Raw genomic sequence first — 19619 nt, 5'->3', positions numbered from 1 at the left:
TGTCTTCTGTCGCATCATCAATAAACATTGATTGAGTGCCATTAGAAGTCATTTGTGTCTGTGCATCACACTGTGTTTATACGTAAAATGCTGGACACTTCAGATCTTGAGCAGTTCCAAGCCTTCTCCAGACTTGTTTCTCTCTGTCATTCTGGTCATTCTGGCTTTATATATATATATATATATATATATATATATATATATATATATATATATTGGTAAGAATTTCTATTCTTGAGGTTATTAAAAGGTTTGGACCTTGTTGTGAATCTTGTGTTTGGTCCCATGAAGTATTTTCTTTACTGTTAACAGATTGGGTTGATTCAAGCCAATGGTATTCATCCTTGAAGTAAAAATAGATCAATAAATAAATAAAAATCAAATTATTAAATTAAAAGGCTATGAAAAAAGGTGTCATCTCTCAGGAATAAAAATATTTTATGAAAGTAAACAACATTCATCCAAAGACATGTTCATTAGGTTAATTGGTGATTCCAAATTGGCCGTAGGTGTGAGTGTGAGTGTGAATTTTTGTCTGTCTCTCTGTGTTAGCCCTGTGATGGACTGGTGACCTGTCCAGGGTGTACCCCGCCTCTCGCCAGATGACAGCTGGGATAGGCTCCAGCAGACCACGCAACAGGAATAAGCGGGTCCAGAAGATGAATGAATGTATAGGGAAATATGATTGTCTTCCTTTTCTGTTAACTGGGGAGCAATAACACTAGTGGCCACTAGATGGCAACAAAACACAGGAAAAAAAACAAGGCTTGAGAGGCCCAACAGGCTGTATCCAATACAAACATATGGTTTCTTAATTAACTGCCTAACTTTTTCCTTTCCAAGCGTTGTAAGGTGATTTGATGTCCTGTCCTGCCCACCTTGTGTCCCTTCTTTAAGGAAATTGAGCATACCCAAGCTTACGTCAGTGCTTTGTGTGCTGCTGCTGCACAAGTTGTTGGAGCAGAGACCTGTAGGGAAGCTGTCATCACTTGTCCTCAGACAAGCCCATTTTTATTGAAATGGGAGTTCACACAGTGTGCACCATGTCTGTGTCCGGTCTGTCAATGACCCCCGTATTTGATTTATTTCTTAAGTTACTGACAATGATCGAAGCTGAGGTCTCCCAAAGTTTTTCCACCAGCAGTAGGTTATATACATCTCTCTGTGCTGAAAGTGTTGGTCTATTTTTTTAAAGGCAGCACGGATTTGGCTCACCCTGCTGGTGATCAGATGATCATTGCACAAAATTAAAACCGGATGCAGTATCATACTCTGTGTATGTGAATAACATCTTGTAGAATAAGCAGCTTAGGGTCACTTTCATGCTTCTGGAACCTTTTCTAAGCAAAAACTACTGACTTCTCCGCTGTGTTCTTCAATAACAGGGCTTAAGTATTCAAAATAAGAAAGGAATAAAGAGTAACACTCTGGATCAGTAAAAAACAAACAAGTAAGAAATGAAAAAAGTACAGTACTAAAAGTATGAGTAAGTACCAGTAAGTATCAACTCCAGAATAAGTTAAAAAATAAATAGTGTAATATACTTGCAAGCTCCAACAGTGATGTAATTGTAATTAACTTTTATTGCACAGTGAAAATATGCACACAGAAACAGTGATTTGAGTTGTGGTGCGTCTATAGTGTTTTTATTTTTAATGTGGTAATTGCATCCTTTCACATCAGAGTTCATTTATTTATCAAATTGTAAAGCTGCATCTGATACCATTTTCTTTCTATCATAAGCATGAAGATTAGGAACCAGAGGCCCTCATTCATTAGCTATACCCCAATTAAGTTACACTAAATAACTAAGATCAAATTGATCTTTTACATCTGTCATTTAATAACCCATTCATGGTTTATTTACAATTGACAGCAATACATTACTAATGATTTGCAAGTTGGAAGTCACAGTAACTGTCCCTTACATGTATTGATACAACAGAAAGTCCTCACATGTCCTTGCTGTACAGGTACAATGATGAACTGCTGTGGTCTGCTAACTTCCCAGTAGGAATCAGGTACAAAGTCTTACTACTTTACTCTAAAACCTCTGTTGTGTTTATTAGTCAGTTAACAGGTAGCCTTATTTGTGGCTAAAGTGTAACAATCAGTGTAATCCATCGTTGTTTAAATGTCTGTATCTAAGTTCTCTGTGTTTCTGTGTCAGTTCCTCTGAAGAGCATTGAGGTGGAGCTGGAGGTGAGGGATCATGTGGCTACAGTGGTCTCCACTCTCAACTACGAGAACAAGGAGGACAAACCACTAGAGGCTGTTTTTGTCTTTCCTCTGCCTGGAAATGCTGCTGTCTGTCATTTCAGTGCTAAGATTGGACAGACACAGATTGTAGCTGAGGTGAAGGAGAAACAGAAGGTGAGCTGGACAGAAAGATTTACTCTGTGTAAAGGAGCTGAATAAGAAACAGTAAACACAGTGAATGTTCCTGACATGTGTCTCCTGTACTCATACAGGCTCGTGAGGATTATGATGATGCACTGAGCTCTGGTCAGCAGGCCTTCCTGTTGGAGGAGAGCGATCAGAGTCCAGATATCTTCTCTCTCAGTGTGGACAGTCTTCCTCCAGGAGAGAGCGCCTCCATCAGGTTGGAGTACGTCACTGAGCTGGCTGTGCAGGCTGATGATGGGCTGAGGTTCTGTCTGCCTGCTGTGCTCAACCCTCGCTACCAACCTCAAGGTAGGACAAGCAGCTGTTCCATTGTCCACACCTGTACAAACAATTTATTGCAGCAATCCTTTTCTGTTTTCTCGCTTCCCAAAAGTGACTTTTCATTGATGATTTTCACAGCGTGGCTGAAGTCATAGAGCTGTTCACAGAAACACATCATTCTTCATGTATTTTCTTGTGTAGAAACTGCTATTGACCATTAACATTAAAATCAATTAATGATGAAGAGAAATCCTGAGAGGAAAAATGAAAAGGAGATAGAAACGACGTAAAACTGCACATTAACATTTACATACAAATGTTTCCTGCAACAACAGAGAAGCTGGTGCCAAAGACCTTATGTGTGTAATGTGCATCCCATCTGAAGCCACCAGCTTCACATAACCTCTCAGCCCAAACAAAAACCATGTGACTCCCAGTTGTCTCTCACGTTGTTTACAGGGAGTGAAGGAGCCAGTGTCCAGGTGACCTCTGTCCCAGCCTCTCTGGTGCCCTACAGTCTGTCTTTTTCTGCCCGACTGTCCTCTCCTCGTCCAGTCTCTAAAGTAGAGTCCAGCTGTTCCTTGGATCCTCTCCAGTACCTCAACACTGATCAAACCCAGGCCACTGTAGGTAGAGTGACAATGTGTCTGCTGTGTGTTGTAGTTCCTTTTACAACTTCATTTATATTTGTGTGTCTTGAACTGTAGATCAAGTTGGCAGCAGGACACAAGTTTGACAGAGATGTTGAACTGTTGATTTATTACAAATACGCCCATCAGCCCACTGCTGTGGTGGAGGCAGGACAGGCCTCTGCTAAGCCTGGTGAGTTCAAGTTGGTCAAGTTATTAGTTTACAAACATAATGTTCCTTATCCTCCAGATGATGCTGAGTTGGTGTAAATGACAAAATGTGTGGTCATTTTTCTGTCCCTGTCATGTTTCAGGATCTCTGATGGGTGATCCAGTGGTGATGGTGAGCCTGTACCCTGAGTTCCCCCAGTCTGTGATGTCTTCAGTCGCCTCATGTGGAGAGTTTGTGTTCTTATTAGATCGATCAGGGAGTATGGATGAGCAGATGAGAAGCAAGGGTCATCAGACTCGCATTAGCAGTGCCAGGGTATTTATCATGTTATTTCTCTAAATCTCTCATAGTGTTCCTCTCATGCAGTGGTCTTCACTATCTTTTCTTTCTTCCTGAAGGATACTCTGCTACTTCTGTTGAAGAGCTTACCAATGGGCTGCTATTTCAACATTTACAGTTTTGGGTCCAGCTATCAACACATCTTCCCGTAAGTTATTCCCTCATTTCAGTCGGCCAAATAAAGGCCTTTCTGTCTTTTAAGTAGATGTATGTGTGCATTGGTGCCTGTATTTGTGTGATGACAGTAAGAGTGTGGAGTACAACCAGAAGACCATGGAGGAGGCTCTGAAGAAAGTTGAGGAGATGGAGGCTGATCTGGGAGGAACAGAGATACTGAAGCCACTTCAACATATTTACATGCAGCCCTGCATTCCCAGTCAGCCGAGACAGGTAAGAGACCACAACCTAAATGCAACCTTTATCCTAAAACGGAGTCTAAACAGGTGTGAGGTTGTACAAATGCCTCTCACAAATGCTATCTTTTGGAGTTTGTCACACACTTCTCATGAATGTCTGGCTGTGTTGTGCCATGGTCGTTTTTTGTCCTGTTCTGTTATAACTGTTAAGCCGTGACCATAATGTTTGTTCCTCCCTAGCTGTTTGTCTTTACTGATGGAGAGGTGATGAACACCAAAGAAGTCATTGATCTGGTTAAGAAGAATTCAGGTTCCCACAGGTGAAACCACAAAAACACCCACAGTATTTCCACACTGTCTTCCATGTGTTGAGTGGATCTAAATCAACCTGCTGTATTGTAGGTGTTTCTCTTTTGGGATTGGAGAAGGGGCCAGCTCTGCTCTTATCAATGGCTTGGCCAAGGAGGGAGGAGGTCACGCTCAGTTCATCACAGGAACTGACAGGATGCAACCAAAAGTGAGTAAACACAATGAAGATGCAGCAGTAAATCTGTGTCTGGACAGAGACCATGGTTCCAGTCAGTAAAAACTCAGTGTCTCTCCCAGATGTTTGAATAGATTTTTACAGTTCTGCATTATTTTTCAGGTGATGCAGTCACTGTGATTTGCTCTGCAGCCAACTGTGGTGGACATCTCAGTCACATGGGATTTACCAAAGGGAGTGTCTGTCACGGTCCTCTCTCCACCAATCACAGCTCTTTTCCAGGGTCAGAGGTCACTGGTTTATGGCCAGCTCACTGGAGAGGTAGGAGCAGCTCCATGTCATGTTATGTTTCTGTCATCAGGTATTTGATGACAGTAATGAACATGATTTCTAACACTGTAATGCTTTCTCAGAGTCCAGAGGCAGCAGAGGGCTGTGTGACGGTGAAGTACAGCCTGGCGGGTCATCCCTCTCACAACCAGCTGCACTTCAGTCTCAAACCTGCAGGAGACACTGGGTAAAGCAGGTTTTCATCCAGACAGCGCTGTTCTGCTTTTAATCCTGACCTTAAAATGAGTTTGATTATTTAGAGAAAATCAAACACAGCAGCATCAGGCTGTTCTTAGTCAGTGTGTGGTGGGTTTGACTCCAGCTCTCTGTGACCCTGAACCAGATACGACGATAAACTGACAAACATCAAACTCTGTCTGAGTGTTTTCTTCTCTCTCTTGTCTGCAGATTAACAATCCACAAGTTGGCTGCTCTCACTATGATTCGCTCTCTGGAGATGAAGGAGAGAGAGGATGGAGGACAGAAAGATGGAGGAGTGAAGGAGAAGGTGGTGGAGCTCAGTGTCCATTCAGGAGTGAGCAGTTCTTTCACTGCCTTCATTGCTGTCAACAAAAGCAGTGGTGAAGCGATTCAAGGACCTCTAGTGCGCAGAGACGTTCCAACACGAAGTGAGTGTGAGCAAATGAAAACTGATATTCTAACTCAAATCTTTGAAAGTATCATTGAATCACACATATGTGATTACTGAGTGTTATTTTTGGCCAGCATTTATTCTGTGCTCATTGTGCATTGTTGTGTGCATAGCTCTTCATATGTTTGTCTGTTTAGCTCATTTGGCCTTTGGTTGTGCACCTCAGCATGTAAACACTGATCAAACCAATACACTTGTTTTGTTTCGATTTTTCTAGATCTTCAATTTCCTCACGAAGACGTCGTCCTTGGTTTTGAACTGTCAGATAAGAAGAAAGTTGAATGGATTAACAACACTATGTTTTATTTCAATAAATACAGTAGATGAATGTCTGGAGCTCACTTTTTTATCTTACAGTGTATTGTCCTTTGTTTATTATTACAGGGCTCAGTTCCGGTAGTATTGTGACAAGAGCATTTAGTAAGTAAAAAGCTGAATAAGATACCAACACTGTGCTTTCTATGAATACAGCAAATGAATGTCAAGACTGAACAAACCAACACATTCTTATTTGCAGCTTTAATGTGAAATACAGTGGGTACAGTAAGAGTTGTTTTTGGTCTGGTTAACTTGTTACAGTCATTGACAGGTTGTTACTTAAAGCAGTAAGTGGAGATAGTTCTTCTATTATCGTTTTATGTGTTTTATGGATATCTGCAATAACTGTGGAAGCCAGAAGTTTAGTTTAATTAATAATTTTGTTAAGAAATTCCCTTGAAATGTGTTAGTCTAATACTCTTTCTGTTTTCTTTTCTTTAAGACTCCATGGATTCTCTGATATATAAGTGCAAGCAAAGTAAGTGACACCAGTGCATTTCTGTTAATATAGTAAATGGATAAATGGGGAAACATCATGGGCTACGTAGTTGTTAGTGTATGTACGGTGTGTAAACAATAGTCCTGAACATAAAGTAGGTTGTCTACAGCAGCAACTGAGGAAGACAGAGCAGTTACTAGGGCCGTAGTATTCGAGTCCGGTCTTGGACTTGAGTCCGGACTCGAGACCGGTTTTCTATGGTCTCGGACTTGTCTCGGACTCGCTGGTATTTGGACTCGGACCAGTGTTGCCAGATTCGAAATGTCAAAGTATCGTACCAAAACCTCAAAATTATCGATTTTTGAGAAAAATTATCGTACACGAACCAAACGCATACAATATAGCTATTTTCAAACAATTTTATTTTCCAAATTTTTACAGCTAATTTAAACAAGCTGCAATACGCTCACACTAACTGGAGGAAGTAACTTTTCTTTGCCAAAGTGCAAAAAATATGCAGACTAACGCTCACCACTGTCCTCACCTTCCCTTTCTGAACTCATTCTTCAGCACTTTAGGTCTACTGCTTGTTTTTTTTTTTTTTTACTGATCTAAACCAGACAATGTCTAATAAGGTAAACAGGCGACTGAACTTTCTTCTTCGGCAAAACTGTAGTGTTTTGACGTGCGAGCGACACCGTGTGGTGCCTGTGTGTGTGTGTGTGTGTGTGTGTGTGTGTGTGTGTGTGTGTGTGTGTGTGTGTGTGTAGGGCAGGTCTACTGTACGTGCTTGCCTGCAGGCAGCCTGTGAAATGATTCGGGGTCAGAGAGAGAGGCGGTAGGATGTATGTTTGGACGAACGACTGAAAATTCTGAAATTATCGTACATTATGGGATTTTTTTCATTATTGATCGTACATCGTACAGAGGTCAAAATTATCGTACAAATACGATAATTATCGTACATCTGACTTGTCTCGGTCTCGGCCACTGGTCTTGCCAAATATGGCTTTTGGTCTCGACCGAGTCCAGGTGTCTTTATCATGTTCTGGGGTCCCCAAACACATCCGGCCCGCCTAAAGAACTGGAGTGGCCCGCTTAACGATCCCAAACAATCCCTTTAGACATGACCTATTTTTTAAAACTATAAAATATCCGAATTCAATGATTAAGGTAACTATTTACAGTATTAGCTAATTTTCACACCCCTTCACAATGGTATATTCCGACGTCGTCACGCTCGTAATCAAGCGTCAAGTGCGTGCGCTACGCTGCGCGGGCGAGTAGAATGGGAGAAAGCTAGACGTCAAAATGTCGAAACTGCTGGGGAAACGGAAAATAGATTCAGAGTGCAGAGTTTTAAAACAGCAGTGGACAGATGATTATTTTTTTGTCCAGTGCAAGGAAAAGGCAGTTTGTCAAATCTGCAAAGGCTGTTGCCTGTTATTCCACTGTAGCCTTAGTAAACATACCTGTTAAATTAAATATTTGACTATTGTTGAGTCACCATTATCTAAGAATACAAAATCTGCTCAACAAGATAAGACTACCTGATTCTTACCATTATTCTGTATTAATATTATTTCACTGTGGCCTTAAGTCAGCTCACCTAGATAAGAATACTTCACCTGATTTTTATTATTATTCTGTATTAATATTAACTACCTGTAAATACCTACCGATTGTTAATTAACCTGTACATGTTACAAAATCACATCACCTCATTGTTACCTGGCATCAACTTTTGTTTTTTATTTTCTATAAAATAAAAGGAGTATCTGTGGTACTTCAAATAAACATGTGAAGACTTTCTATGACATTTTTTGCAAACCAACAAGTGGTGCCAAGGCCAAGCGAAGGGCAGCTGCAACAAATGATCATTATAATCTCCACAATAATACGGGTTGTCACTTTGGCCCACATCATTTCCTGTCATAGACTAACCCCGGCCCCCCATCACAGAAAGGAAAGCTGATGTGGCCCTCACCGAAAAAAGTTTGGGGACCCCTGGATTAGATGATATCAAGGGGACTGGTTATACTTAAAAATCCTGGGAGTTGTGACACTGTTTTTGCTTTTAGATCAACTAATAATAACCAAAAATGATAGTCTTGATACTGTCATCATGCATACGACTTGTTTTTTCTGTCCTGGACTCGGTCTTGACTCGGACTCGAACCTCTTTGGACTCGGTCTTGACTTGGTCTCGACTAGTCCTGGTCTTGGACTTGTCTTGGACTCGACAAAGGTGGTCTTGACTACAGCCCTGGCAGTTACACCAATCTGGCATAACATTATGACCACCTTCCTAATATTGTGCAGATCACCTTTGTGCTTCCACAACTTGTGACACATCAGAGAATGGACATGGTCCTTCTGAGTGTGTCCTATGGTGTCTGATAACAGAATGTTGTTAGTGGGGGCCTTTGGGTCCTATGGGTTGAGGGGAGGGGCCTCTGTGGATCATCCCACAGATACTTGATCAGTTTGGGATCGAGTGAATTTGGAGGCCAGGTCAACACCTTGTGCTGTTCTTCATGTTTTTTGAGTTGTTCCTAAACTGTTTTTGTGTGTGTGTCTGTGTCAGGCTACATCCTGCTGGGGATGGCTGCTGCCATCCAGGAGTGTCATTGCTATGGGGTGGGGGTGTCTGGTCTGATCTAGGTGGGTGCTACATATCCAAGTAACATCCACTTGAAAGCTAGGTCCAAAACTTTCCCAGTAGAACATTGGATTTTCACAAGATGGTCAGTGTTATTTACCTGTTATTTACCTCAATTATTTACTTCTCCTGTCAGTGGTCATAATGTTGTGGCTGATTGGTGTATATGTATGTATTAACTTCAGCAGTGATAATGTGTTACGTTCCCATGACAGTAGAAAACATTTTCTCTTCATTTCAGTTTTCAAGGTTTCAAAGTCAACGCCTTCACGTAAGTAAAAAGCTGAATGCTACACCAACACAGTGTTAATTTTATTAATTCAGTACATTAGTGTAAACACTGACAACAACCTGTACATTTTAGCTCCGCTCTTAGTAACTTGTGATCCACTGCAATAAAGAACACACGTTCTCTTCCAGGGTTTTTCTTGACTGTTTTCTACAGAGCTAAATACTTCAAACCACAAAACTATGACAAGACATAAATGGGATTATGTAGTGAAAAAAGTGGAAACAACCCAAAACATGTTTCATATCTCATTCTCCTCAAAGTAGCCACAGTTTACCTGATGACAGCTTTGCACACTTTGAGGTAGTGTTGGTGTACAGTTCAAGTGTTGCTAAGTAAAGAGAAACAACAGTCCATCGATACTTAGAACATGAAGGTCAAATGCTGAGATGTAAGAGGTTCTCATGAGGACCGTCAAGAAATGGCAGACCAAGAGTTCCCTCTGCTGCAGAGGATGAGTTCAGAGATCATCAGTTAACAGCACCTCAGATTACAGTCCACATCAGTGCTTCCCAGTTTGAGTAGCAGACACATGGTTAGCTTAGTAGGTAGAGGGTTGTCCATGAACCAGAGGGTTAGTGGTTCCACATGTCAACGTTGCATCTTACATGGATGCAAATCATTAGCATGAGATTATTGAAAATAATAAAGGGATATTTTTATCTTTCCTTAAATTTTCTTTTCCTCTGACTTAGCGGCCGGTTCAGGGGAATGTGAAATGATGTTCCCCCGGCAGCCTCAGAAAGACCCTCTACTGCAGCTGATCTCTCTCCAGAAGGCCTCTGGCTCCTGGCTGCTTGATCCAGCTCTGACTGCTGCACTGGGGAAGACCAGAGAGGAGGTGGAAAAGTCAAAACCTGCACCGGTGGGTTGTTGTCAAAGACTGAGTCAAATAGATAATGGAGGTTATTTTAAACTACATTTAATGACATAGTTTGTGAGGATGGCTCTGATTAAGACATAAAAGTGTGTGAGCATGCCGTCTTACTTAATTTAGTATATAATATTGTTACTGCTGATGTGGTGAATTAGGTCAATGAGGAAGTGTGGGCCACCATCCTGGCTCTGATCTGGCTTCATGGTTTCAAGATGGATGCCAAAGAAGAGTGGGAGATTCTGGCTATGAAGGCTGCATCTTGGCTCAGTGCTCAGAATGGTAATAAGTATAACCATAATTGTTCATCCAGTCAATCAGGATGTATGCTAATCTGATGAATTGTTTTGTGTTGTTTCTCTAGCGCCATGTGACAGAGTGTGTGGAAGCTGGTAATGTACTACTGGGCTGCAACGTGTAAAGAAATGCCTTGGGGATTTGAGGATTTCACTTAAACAACTTCTCCAGAATTGGTACACAGAAGTATACTTGCCTCCTAGCGCATCAACAGTACTTTGCACCATGTACCTGTGTGCTGCATTATTTGCACTGTCGTCTATACAAGATGACAGCCTATGAATCTGGTGTTGAAACAGTTTGTCAGAAATCTGTCTAAAAGATGAGGAATGTTACAAGACAATGGAAGTTTCTGTTGAAACACCGCATGTACACAGCAATAAATTGAAACAAGTGATGCAGAGAAAGAAATGGTTTCACTTTGGCCAGTTGTCTCAGTTGAAAAAAACTGGACTTAACCACTGATTTAACCTGTGCATCAAAAGGTTAGTTGTTGCCTGAGTCAGATGTTGACTTAAAGGCCCTTGGAGGCCTTGTAGCACCCTATAATGTAATCATTTCCTGATAATGTAATAACGCCTGAAAATGTAAAAAAATTTGCACTTAACTCGATTGAAAATGTAATAAAACCCTATAATGTAATAACTCAACCAATAATGTAATAAAATATCCTGACTGATATTGTAATAACATTTTTACCGATAATGTAATACCTTATTACATTATTGGGAATTTATTACATTTTCAGGATTTTATTTTTTTCCCAAAACTGATTATGTAATACTTGACAGATAATGTAATATATATGTTCATTTTCAGGCCAGAGTTCTACATTTTCAGGCATTATTACATTATCAGGAAATGATTACATTATGGGGTGCAGCATGACTTCTCGTTTTAAGTGTAAAAACCTTATGGCCAGCCATCCCTTGGTTTCTGCAAAGCACTCTAGCAGTCGGTTTGCAGAGTAATCATCTGTTTGTTTAAGTGGTACATAAATTTGACTGTCGTCAGCGTAAAAATGGCATGCAATGCCATGTTTCCAGAGAATCAATCCAAGAGGATGCAAGTTGAAAGAAAACGGAAGCAGGCCAAGTATAGAGCCATGGAGAAAGTTGTTCTTGCTCAGTTAAAATCTTTTCTGAATGAGCACGGAGGTCTTCCGGTCTGGTTTTAAAACATTGCACAGCACAGAGTCAGCTTTATTAAGAGACATCTTAATGACATTTTAATGACATCCTCCTGGCAAATGACTCTGGAGACTTTGCTATTCTTGTCCTGCTGGACCTGACAGCAGCCTTTGACAGTGAGGACCACAACATCTTAGTGGCTCAGTTACAACACCTGGTAGGCATTTGTGATAGTGCTCTACATCGGCTCAGGTCTTATCTGGCAGACAGGACTAGGTGTGTAAGCCTTGGTGTTTGTGAGTCCTGCTCGGGTCTGCTGTCATATGGGGTTCCACAGGGTTCAAATTTAGGGCCCCTGCTTTTTTCACTGTATCTACTGCCTCTGGGGTCCATCCTTAGAAAGCGTGGCATTTCCTTTCATTGTTATACTGACAATAGTCAGATATATATGCCACTAAAGAAGAAGGATGCTTTCTCGCTCAAACCACTCCTGTTGTGTCTTGAAGACATTAAAATCTGGATGACCTTAAACTTTTTAAATTTCAATGAAAATAAAACAGAAGTGATGGTGTTTGGTCCTAGTGGGATCTGTGAACCTTACCCTGTTGATTTGGGCCCCTTGTCAGCCTATGTGAAGCCAGTAGTTTGGACTTCAAGATGGACAGTGATTTTAAACTGGATTGGCAAATTGGTGCAGTGCAGCTGTTTTCACCTTAGGTGGTTGGCAAAAGTTAAGCCCTTCCTTACACGTCAGTACTTTCAGATGGTAATCCATGCCCTCATCACATCCCAGCTGGATTACTGTAACACACTTTATTTAGGGGTCAGCCAGTCATCCCTCGCATGTCTCCAGTTGGTCCAGAATGCTGCTGCTCGCCTCTTAACTGGAGGACGTAAGAGGGAGCACATAACTCCCATTCTGGCCTCCCTCCACTGGCTGCCTGTGCACTTTAGAGTTCATTTTAAGATTGTTTTATTTGCTTTTAAATCTTTAAATGGTCTCGCTCCTCCTTAACTCTCTGAGCTTCTCCACCCTTACACTTCTGCTCGGTGTCTCACCTCACTGTCCATTTTTAAAACTTGTCTTAAAACACATTTTTATTCCTTGGCCTTTAACCCAGCATGACTTTTTTTCTGCTTTTGTTTAGTGCTTTTATTGTTTTTAGTGTTTTTAGTGTTTTATTGTTTTTATTTTTATTTTTATTGTTTTATTGTTTAGGCGGCTCAGTGGAGAGGTGGTTAGCACTGATGCCTCACAGGGAGAAGGTCCCGGGTTCAAATCCATGGGCCGACTGGCCCTTTCTGTGTGGAGTTTGCACAGGAAGAAGCGGGTATAGAAGATGAATGAATGTCTTATTATTTTTAATAGTTTGTCTTACCAATGTACAGCACTTTGTTTTAGCTGTTGTTGTTTTTAAAGTGCTTTATAAATAAAGTTGAATTGAGTTGAGTTAAACGTGATAAAATGATGACACCGTGGACAGCCCTTAGGGCACACTACAGCTTCCAATTTGCCCTCAACAACACACAAGCATGCAGAAAGCTTTAGAGGCCAACAGGCTATAAAAATACAAACATATGGTTAATGAATTAACTGCACAACCTTTTCCCTTCTAAGTGTTGTAAGGTGATTCGATTTCCTGTCCCGCCCACCTTCTGTTCCTTCTTTAAGGAAATCGAGCATACCCGAGCTTATGTTAGTGTTTTGTGTGCTGCTGCACTGACAAGTTGTTGGAGCTTTATAGACTGACCCGAGACACCTGGAACTATCCTGTTATCGCTTGTCCTCAGAGGTAAGCTTTCTAGAGTCTGTGAAGAGCGGCACGTCTGACGATCAACTGATGATTCAACCATCCTGGTGATGACCAGATGATCATTGCACAATATGAAACCGGATGCAGTATCATATGTGTATGTGAATAACAACTTGTAAAATAAGCAGCTTAGAGTAACTTTTATGCTTCTGTAACCTTTTCTGAGCAAAAACTACTGACTTCTCTGCTGTGTTCTTCAATACAAAAGTTCAAAACAAATAAGAAAACAGTACAGTACTAAACTTATGAGTAAGTGCAGTAAGTATCAACTCAAGAATAAGTTAAAAAATAAATACTGTACTATAGTTGCAAGCTCAAACAGAGTTGTAATTGCACAGTTATTCCAAATTAAACATTAACTTTTATTGCACAGTGACGATGTTGCACACGGAAACAAGGATTTGAGTTGTGGTGTGTCTGTAGTGTTTCTAATGTGGTAATTCCATCCTTTCACAACAGAGTTCATTTGTTTGTCAAATTGTTAAGCTGCATCTGATACCATTTTCTTTCTGCCATAGGCATGAAGATTAGGAGCCATAGGCCCTACGTTATTAGCTATATCCCAATTAAGTTACACTAACTAAGACCAATTTTATCTTGTTTATATCTGTCATTTAACTGCAGACATTTTATTGCCAATCACTATTTCACATCCTGGAGGCAGTCCATGGGACCCATCATTGCTGGTATCAACAGGTTCTAACAGGAAATACAGAGATGTGTATTCTTTCATAGCAAGATTTTTGTTAAATTAAGAGAATGAAGCCTTGAGGAACACCACAGTGAAGAGATCAGATGAGTAGAGGAGGTTCCCAGTTTTGCCAGAAAAGGATCTATTTGTTAGTTAGGAGGTGAACCACTACAGTACACAGATCTGATACAGACTGATAAGTCTAACATCTACTGGAACGAGCTGGGGACAATCATCAGAGTGTACGGACAACAGCAAAGAGGAAGTTTTTCCCATTCATGGTTTATTTACAGTTGACAGCAATACATTAATAACGATTTGCAAGAGTTGGAAGTCACAGTAACTGTCACTTACATGTATTGATACAACAGAAAGTCCTCACATGTCCTTGCTGTACAGGTACAATGGTGAACCGCTGTGGTCTGCTAACTTCCCAGAGGGAACCAGGTACAAAGTCTTACTACTTTACTCTAAAACCTCTGTTGTGTTTATTAGTCAGTTAACAGGTAGCCTTATTTGTGGCTAAAGTGTAACAATCAGTGTAATCCATCATTGTTTAAACGTCTGTATCTAAGTTCTCTGTGTTTCTGTGTCAGTTCCTCTGAAGAGCATTGAGGTGGAGCTGGAGGTGAGGGATCATGTGGCTACAGTGGTCTCCACTCTCAACTACGAGAACAAGGAGGACAAACCACTAGAGGCTGTTTTTGTCTTTCCTCTGCCTGGAGATGCTGCTGTCTGTCATTTCAGTGCTAAGATTGGACAGACACAGATTGTAGCTGAGGTGAAGGAGAAACAGCAGGTGAGCTGGACAGAAAGATTTACTCTGTGTAAAGGAGCTGAATAAGAAACAGTAAACACAGTGAATGTTCCTGACATGTGTCTCCTGTACTCATACAGGCTCGTGAGGATTATGATGATGCACTGAGCTCTGGTCAGCAGGCCTTCCTGTTGGAGGAGAGCGAGCAGAGTCCAGATATCTTCTCTCTCAGTGTGGGCAGTCTTCCTCCAGGAGAGAGCACCTCCATCAGGCTGGAGTACGTCACTGAGCTGGCTGTGCAGGCTGATGACGGGCTGAGGTTCTGTCTGCCTACTGTGCTCAACCCTCGCTACCAACCTCAAGGTGGGACAAGCAGCTGTTCCATTGTCCACACCTGTACAAACAATTTATTGCAGCAATCCCTTTCTGTTTTCTCGCTTCCCAAAAGTGACTTTTCATTGATGATTTTCACAGCACAGCTGAAGTCATAGAGCTGTTCACAGAAACACATCATTCTTCATGTATTTTCATGTGTAGAAACTGCTATTGACCATTAACATTAAAATCAATTAACGATGAAGAGAAATCCTGAGAGGAAAAATGAAAAGGAGATAGAAACAATGTAAAACTGCACATTAACATTTACATACAAATGTTTCCTGCAACAACAGAGAAGCTGGTGCCAAAGACCTTATGTGTGTAATGTGCATCCCATCTGAAGCCACCAGCTTCACATAACCTCCCAGCCCAAACAAAAACCATGTGACTCCCAGTTGTCTCTCACGTTGTTTACAGGGAGTGAAGGAGCCAGTGTCCAGGTGACCTCTGTCTCTCTGGTGCCCTACAGTCTGTCTTTCTCTGCCCGACTGTCCTCTCCTCGTCCAATCTCTAAAGTAGAGTCCAGCTGTTCCTTGGATCCTCTCCAGTACCTCAACACTGATCAAACCCAGGCCACTGTAGGTAGAGTGACAATGTGTCTGCTGTGTGTTGTAGGTCCTCATTACAACTTCATTTATATTTGTGTGTCTTGAACTGTAGATCAAGTTGGCAGGAGGACACAAGTTTGACAGAGATGTTGAACTGTTGATTTATTACAAAGACGCCCATCAGCCCACTGCTGTGGTGGAGGCAGGACAGGCCTCTGCTAAGCCTGGTGAGTCCAAGTTGGTCAAGTTATTAGTTTACAAACATAATGTTCCTTATCCTCCAGATGATGCTGAGTTGGTGTAAATGACAAAATGTGTGGTCATTTTTCTGTCCCTGTCATGTTTCAGGATCTCTGATGGGTGATCCAGTGGTGATGGTGAGCCTGTACCCTGAGTTCCCCCAGTCTGTGATGTCTTCAGTCGCCTCATGTGGAGAGTTTGTGTTCTTATTAGATCGATCAGGGAGTATGGATGAGCAGATGAGCAGCAAGGGTCATCAGACTCGCGTTAGCAGTGCCAGGGTATTTATCATGTTATTTCTCTAAATCTCTCATAGTGTTCCTCTCATGCAGTGGTCTTCACTATCTTTTCTATCTTCCTGAAGGATACTCTGCTACTTCTGTTGAAGAGCTTACCAATGGGCTGCTATTTCAACATTTACAGTTTTGGGTCCAGCTATGAACACATCTTCCCGTATGTCAATCATTCATATCAGTCAGCCAAATAAAGGCCTTTCTATCTTTTAAGCAAATGCATGTGGCATTGGTGCCTGTATTTGTGTGATGGCAGTGAGAGTGTGGAGTACAACCAGATGACCATGGAGGAGGCTCTGAAGAAAGTTGACGAGATGAAGGCTAATCTGGGAGGAACAGAGATACTGAAGCCACTTCAACATATTTACAGGCAGCCCTGCATTCCCAGTCAGCCGAGACAGGTAAGAGACCACAACCTAAATGCAACCTTTACCTAAAACCAAATCTAACCAGGTGTGAGGTTGTACAAATGCCTCTCACAAATGCTATATTTTGGAGTTTGTCACACACTTCTCATGAATGTCTGGCTGTGTTGTGCCATGGACCTTTTTTCTCCTGTTCTGTTATAACTGTTAACCCGTGACCATAATGTTTGGAAATAACATGCTTGGTGTGTTGTGACTTCACTGGAGCCCTCCTTCTGGGGATCATCAGGCCATTATAATATCAGGTCAAGGTTTATTTAATGTAAATTAATAGTGAGAGCAACCTGTGTGCCTCACAGAGAAGGTGTTAACTACTTCCCTACCTACTACTCCACACCTCCACACATGATTCCTAAGACATACATTTTTCTCTGTGAACTAAAGCATAAGTTCATCATTGTTATTGTAAGGCCCACATGTCTGCTGTCTTTTTAAACAGTTTGCATATACTTTCTACATACTTACCACACCTCATTCTTTACACTTTACAAACCCTTTGTATCCTCAGCATAAACTAACAAGGTTCCCAGCACATGCTATGTTTCTGGGTGTGACATTATTCAACTTAATTGTAAACTCTCCTCCCTAGCTGTTTGTCTTTACTGATGGAGAGGTGATGAACACCAAAGAAGTCATTGATCTGGTTAAGAAGAATTCAGGTTCCCACAGGTGAAAGCACAAAAACACCCACAGTATTTCCACACTATCTTCCATGTGTTGAGTGGATCTAAATCAACCTGCTGTATTGTAGGTGTTTCTCTTTTGGGATTGGAGAAGGGGCCAGCTCTGCTCTTATCAATGGCTTGGCCAAGGAGGGAGGAGGTCACGCTCAGTTCATCACAGGAACTGACAGGATGCAACCAAAAGTGAGTAAACACAATGAAGATGCAGCAGTAAATCTGTGTCTGGACAGAGACCATGGTTCCAGTCAGTAAAAACTCAGTGTCTCTCTCAGATGTTTGAATAGATTTTTACAGTTCTGCATAATTTTCCAGGTGATGCAGTCGCTGCGATTTGCTCTGCAGCCAGTTGTGGTGGACATCTCAGTCACATGGGATTTACCAAAGGGAGTGTCTGTCACTGTCCTCTCTCCACCAATCACAGCTCTTTTCCAGGGTCAGAGGTCACTGGTTTATGGCCAGCTCACTGGAGAGGTAGGAGCAGCTCCATGTCATGTTGTGTTTCAGTCATCAGGTATGTGATGACAGTAATGAACATGATTTCTAACACTGTAATGCTTTCTCAGAGTCCAGAGGCAGCAGAGGGCTGTGTGACGGTGAAGTACAGCCTGGCGGGTCATCCCTCTCACAACCAGCTGCACTTCAGTCTCAAACCTGCAGGAGACACTGGGTAAAGCAGGTTTTCATTCAGACAGCACTGTTCTGCTTTTAATCCTGACCTTAAAATGAGTTTGATTATTTAGAGAAAATCAAACACAACAGCAGCAGGCTGTTCTTAGTCAGTGTGTGGTGGGTTTGACTGCAGCTCTCTGTGACCCTGAACCAGATACGACAATAAACTGACAAACATCAAACTCTGTCTGAGTGTTTCTTTCTCTCTCTTGTCTGCAGATTAACAATCCACAGGTTGGCTGCTCTCACTATGATTCGCTCTCTGGAGATGAAGGAGAGAGAGGATGGAGGACAGAAAGATGGAGGAGTGAAGGAGAAGGTGGTGGAGCTCAGTGTCCATTCAGGAGTGAGCAGTTCTTTCACTGCCTTCATTGCTGTCAACAAAAGCAGTGGTGAAGCGATTCAAGGACCTCTGGTGCGCAGAGACGTTCCAACACCTGGTGAGTGTGAGCAAATGAAAACTGATATTCTAACTCAAATCTTTGAAAGTATCATTGAATCACACATATGTGATTACTGAGTGTTATTTTTGGCCAGCATTTATTCTGTGCTCATTGTGCATTGTTGTGTGCATAGCTCTTCATATGTTTGTCTGTTTAGCTCATTTGGCCTTTGGTTGTGCACCTCAGCATGTAAACACTGATCAAACCAATACACTTGTTTTGTTGCTATTTTTCTAGATCTTCAATTTCGTTACGAAAACGTCGTCCTTGGTTTTGAACTGTCAGGTTAGTAGAAAGTTGAATGGATTAACAACACTATGTTTTATTTCTATAAATACAGTAGATGAATGTCTGTAGCTCACTTTTTTAACTTACAGTGTATTGTCCTTTATTAATTATTACAGGGTTCAGTTCCGGTAGTATTGTGACAAGAGCATTTAGTAAGTAAAAAGCTGAATAAGATACCAACACTGTGCTTTCTATGAATACAGCAAATGAATATCAAGACTGAACAAACCAACACATTCTTATTTGCAGCTTTAATGTGAAATACAGTGGGTACAGTAAGAGTTGTTTTTGGTCTGGTTAACTTGTTACAGTCATTGACAGGTTGTTACTTAAAGCAGTAAGTGGAGATAGTTCTTCTATTATAGTTTTATGTGTTTTATGGGTATCTGCAATAACTGTGGAAGCCAGTAGTTTAGTTTAATTGATTATTTTGTTAAGAAATTCCCTTGAAATGTATTATTCTAATACTGTTTCTGTTTTCTTTTCTTTAAGACTCCATGGATTCTCTGATATATAAGTGCAAGCAAAGTAAGTGACACCAGTGCATTTCTGTTAATATAGTATATGGATAAATGGGGAAACATCATGGGCTACTGTATGTAGTTGTTAGTGTATGTACGGTGTGTAAACAATAGTCCTGAACATAAAGTAGGTTGTCTACAGCAGCAACTGAGGAAGACAGAGCAGTTACACTAATCAGCCATAACATTATGACCTAATATTGTGCAGATCGCCCTTGTACTTCCAAAACA

At 41.3% G+C, this 19619-nt stretch overlaps 1 protein-coding gene and 2 pseudogenes across 3 annotated transcripts; all 3 read left to right on the top strand.

The window, feature by feature from the left end:
- Nucleotides 1-1482: 1482 nt before the first annotated feature.
- LOC311497780 (von Willebrand factor A domain-containing protein 5A-like) lies at nucleotides 1483-11076 on the top strand (annotated as a pseudogene). The gene is made up of 16 exons (XR_014699978.1): nucleotides 1483-1486; nucleotides 2150-2373; nucleotides 2472-2694; nucleotides 3127-3293; nucleotides 3375-3489; nucleotides 3611-3783; nucleotides 3867-3955; nucleotides 4053-4197; nucleotides 4404-4483; nucleotides 4566-4680; nucleotides 4810-4968; nucleotides 5061-5165; nucleotides 5360-5681; nucleotides 6390-6425; nucleotides 10033-10202; nucleotides 10370-11076. The product of XR_014699978.1 is annotated as a von Willebrand factor A domain-containing protein 5A-like (transcript).
- Nucleotides 11077-14547: 3471 nt separating this feature from the next.
- On the top strand, nucleotides 14548-15391 carry LOC311497779 (von Willebrand factor A domain-containing protein 5A-like; annotated as a pseudogene). Its single transcript has 2 exons — nucleotides 14548-14590; nucleotides 14719-15391. The product of its transcript is annotated as a von Willebrand factor A domain-containing protein 5A-like (transcript).
- A 161-nt stretch (nucleotides 15392-15552) lies between these two features.
- Nucleotides 15553-19337, top strand: LOC311497778 (von Willebrand factor A domain-containing protein 5A-like; the record flags this gene model as incomplete). Its single annotated transcript, XM_084558147.1, has 11 exons — nucleotides 15553-15595; nucleotides 15696-15856; nucleotides 15939-16053; nucleotides 16175-16347; nucleotides 16431-16519; nucleotides 16616-16760; nucleotides 17374-17453; nucleotides 17536-17650; nucleotides 17780-17938; nucleotides 18031-18134; nucleotides 18356-19337. 11 exons carry the CDS (start codon nucleotides 15553-15555, stop codon nucleotides 18654-18656), a joined length of 1485 nt encoding a protein of 494 aa, XP_084414273.1. The 3' UTR covers nucleotides 18657-19337.
- Nucleotides 19338-19619: the final 282 nt, after the last annotated feature.

The sequence above is a fragment of the Chelon labrosus genome (genome assembly GCF_963514085.1).
Source record: "Chelon labrosus genome assembly, chromosome: 13".
Lineage (NCBI taxonomy): Eukaryota > Metazoa > Chordata > Actinopteri > Mugiliformes > Mugilidae > Chelon > Chelon labrosus.
This window is presented reverse-complemented; position numbering and strand designations above follow the sequence as displayed.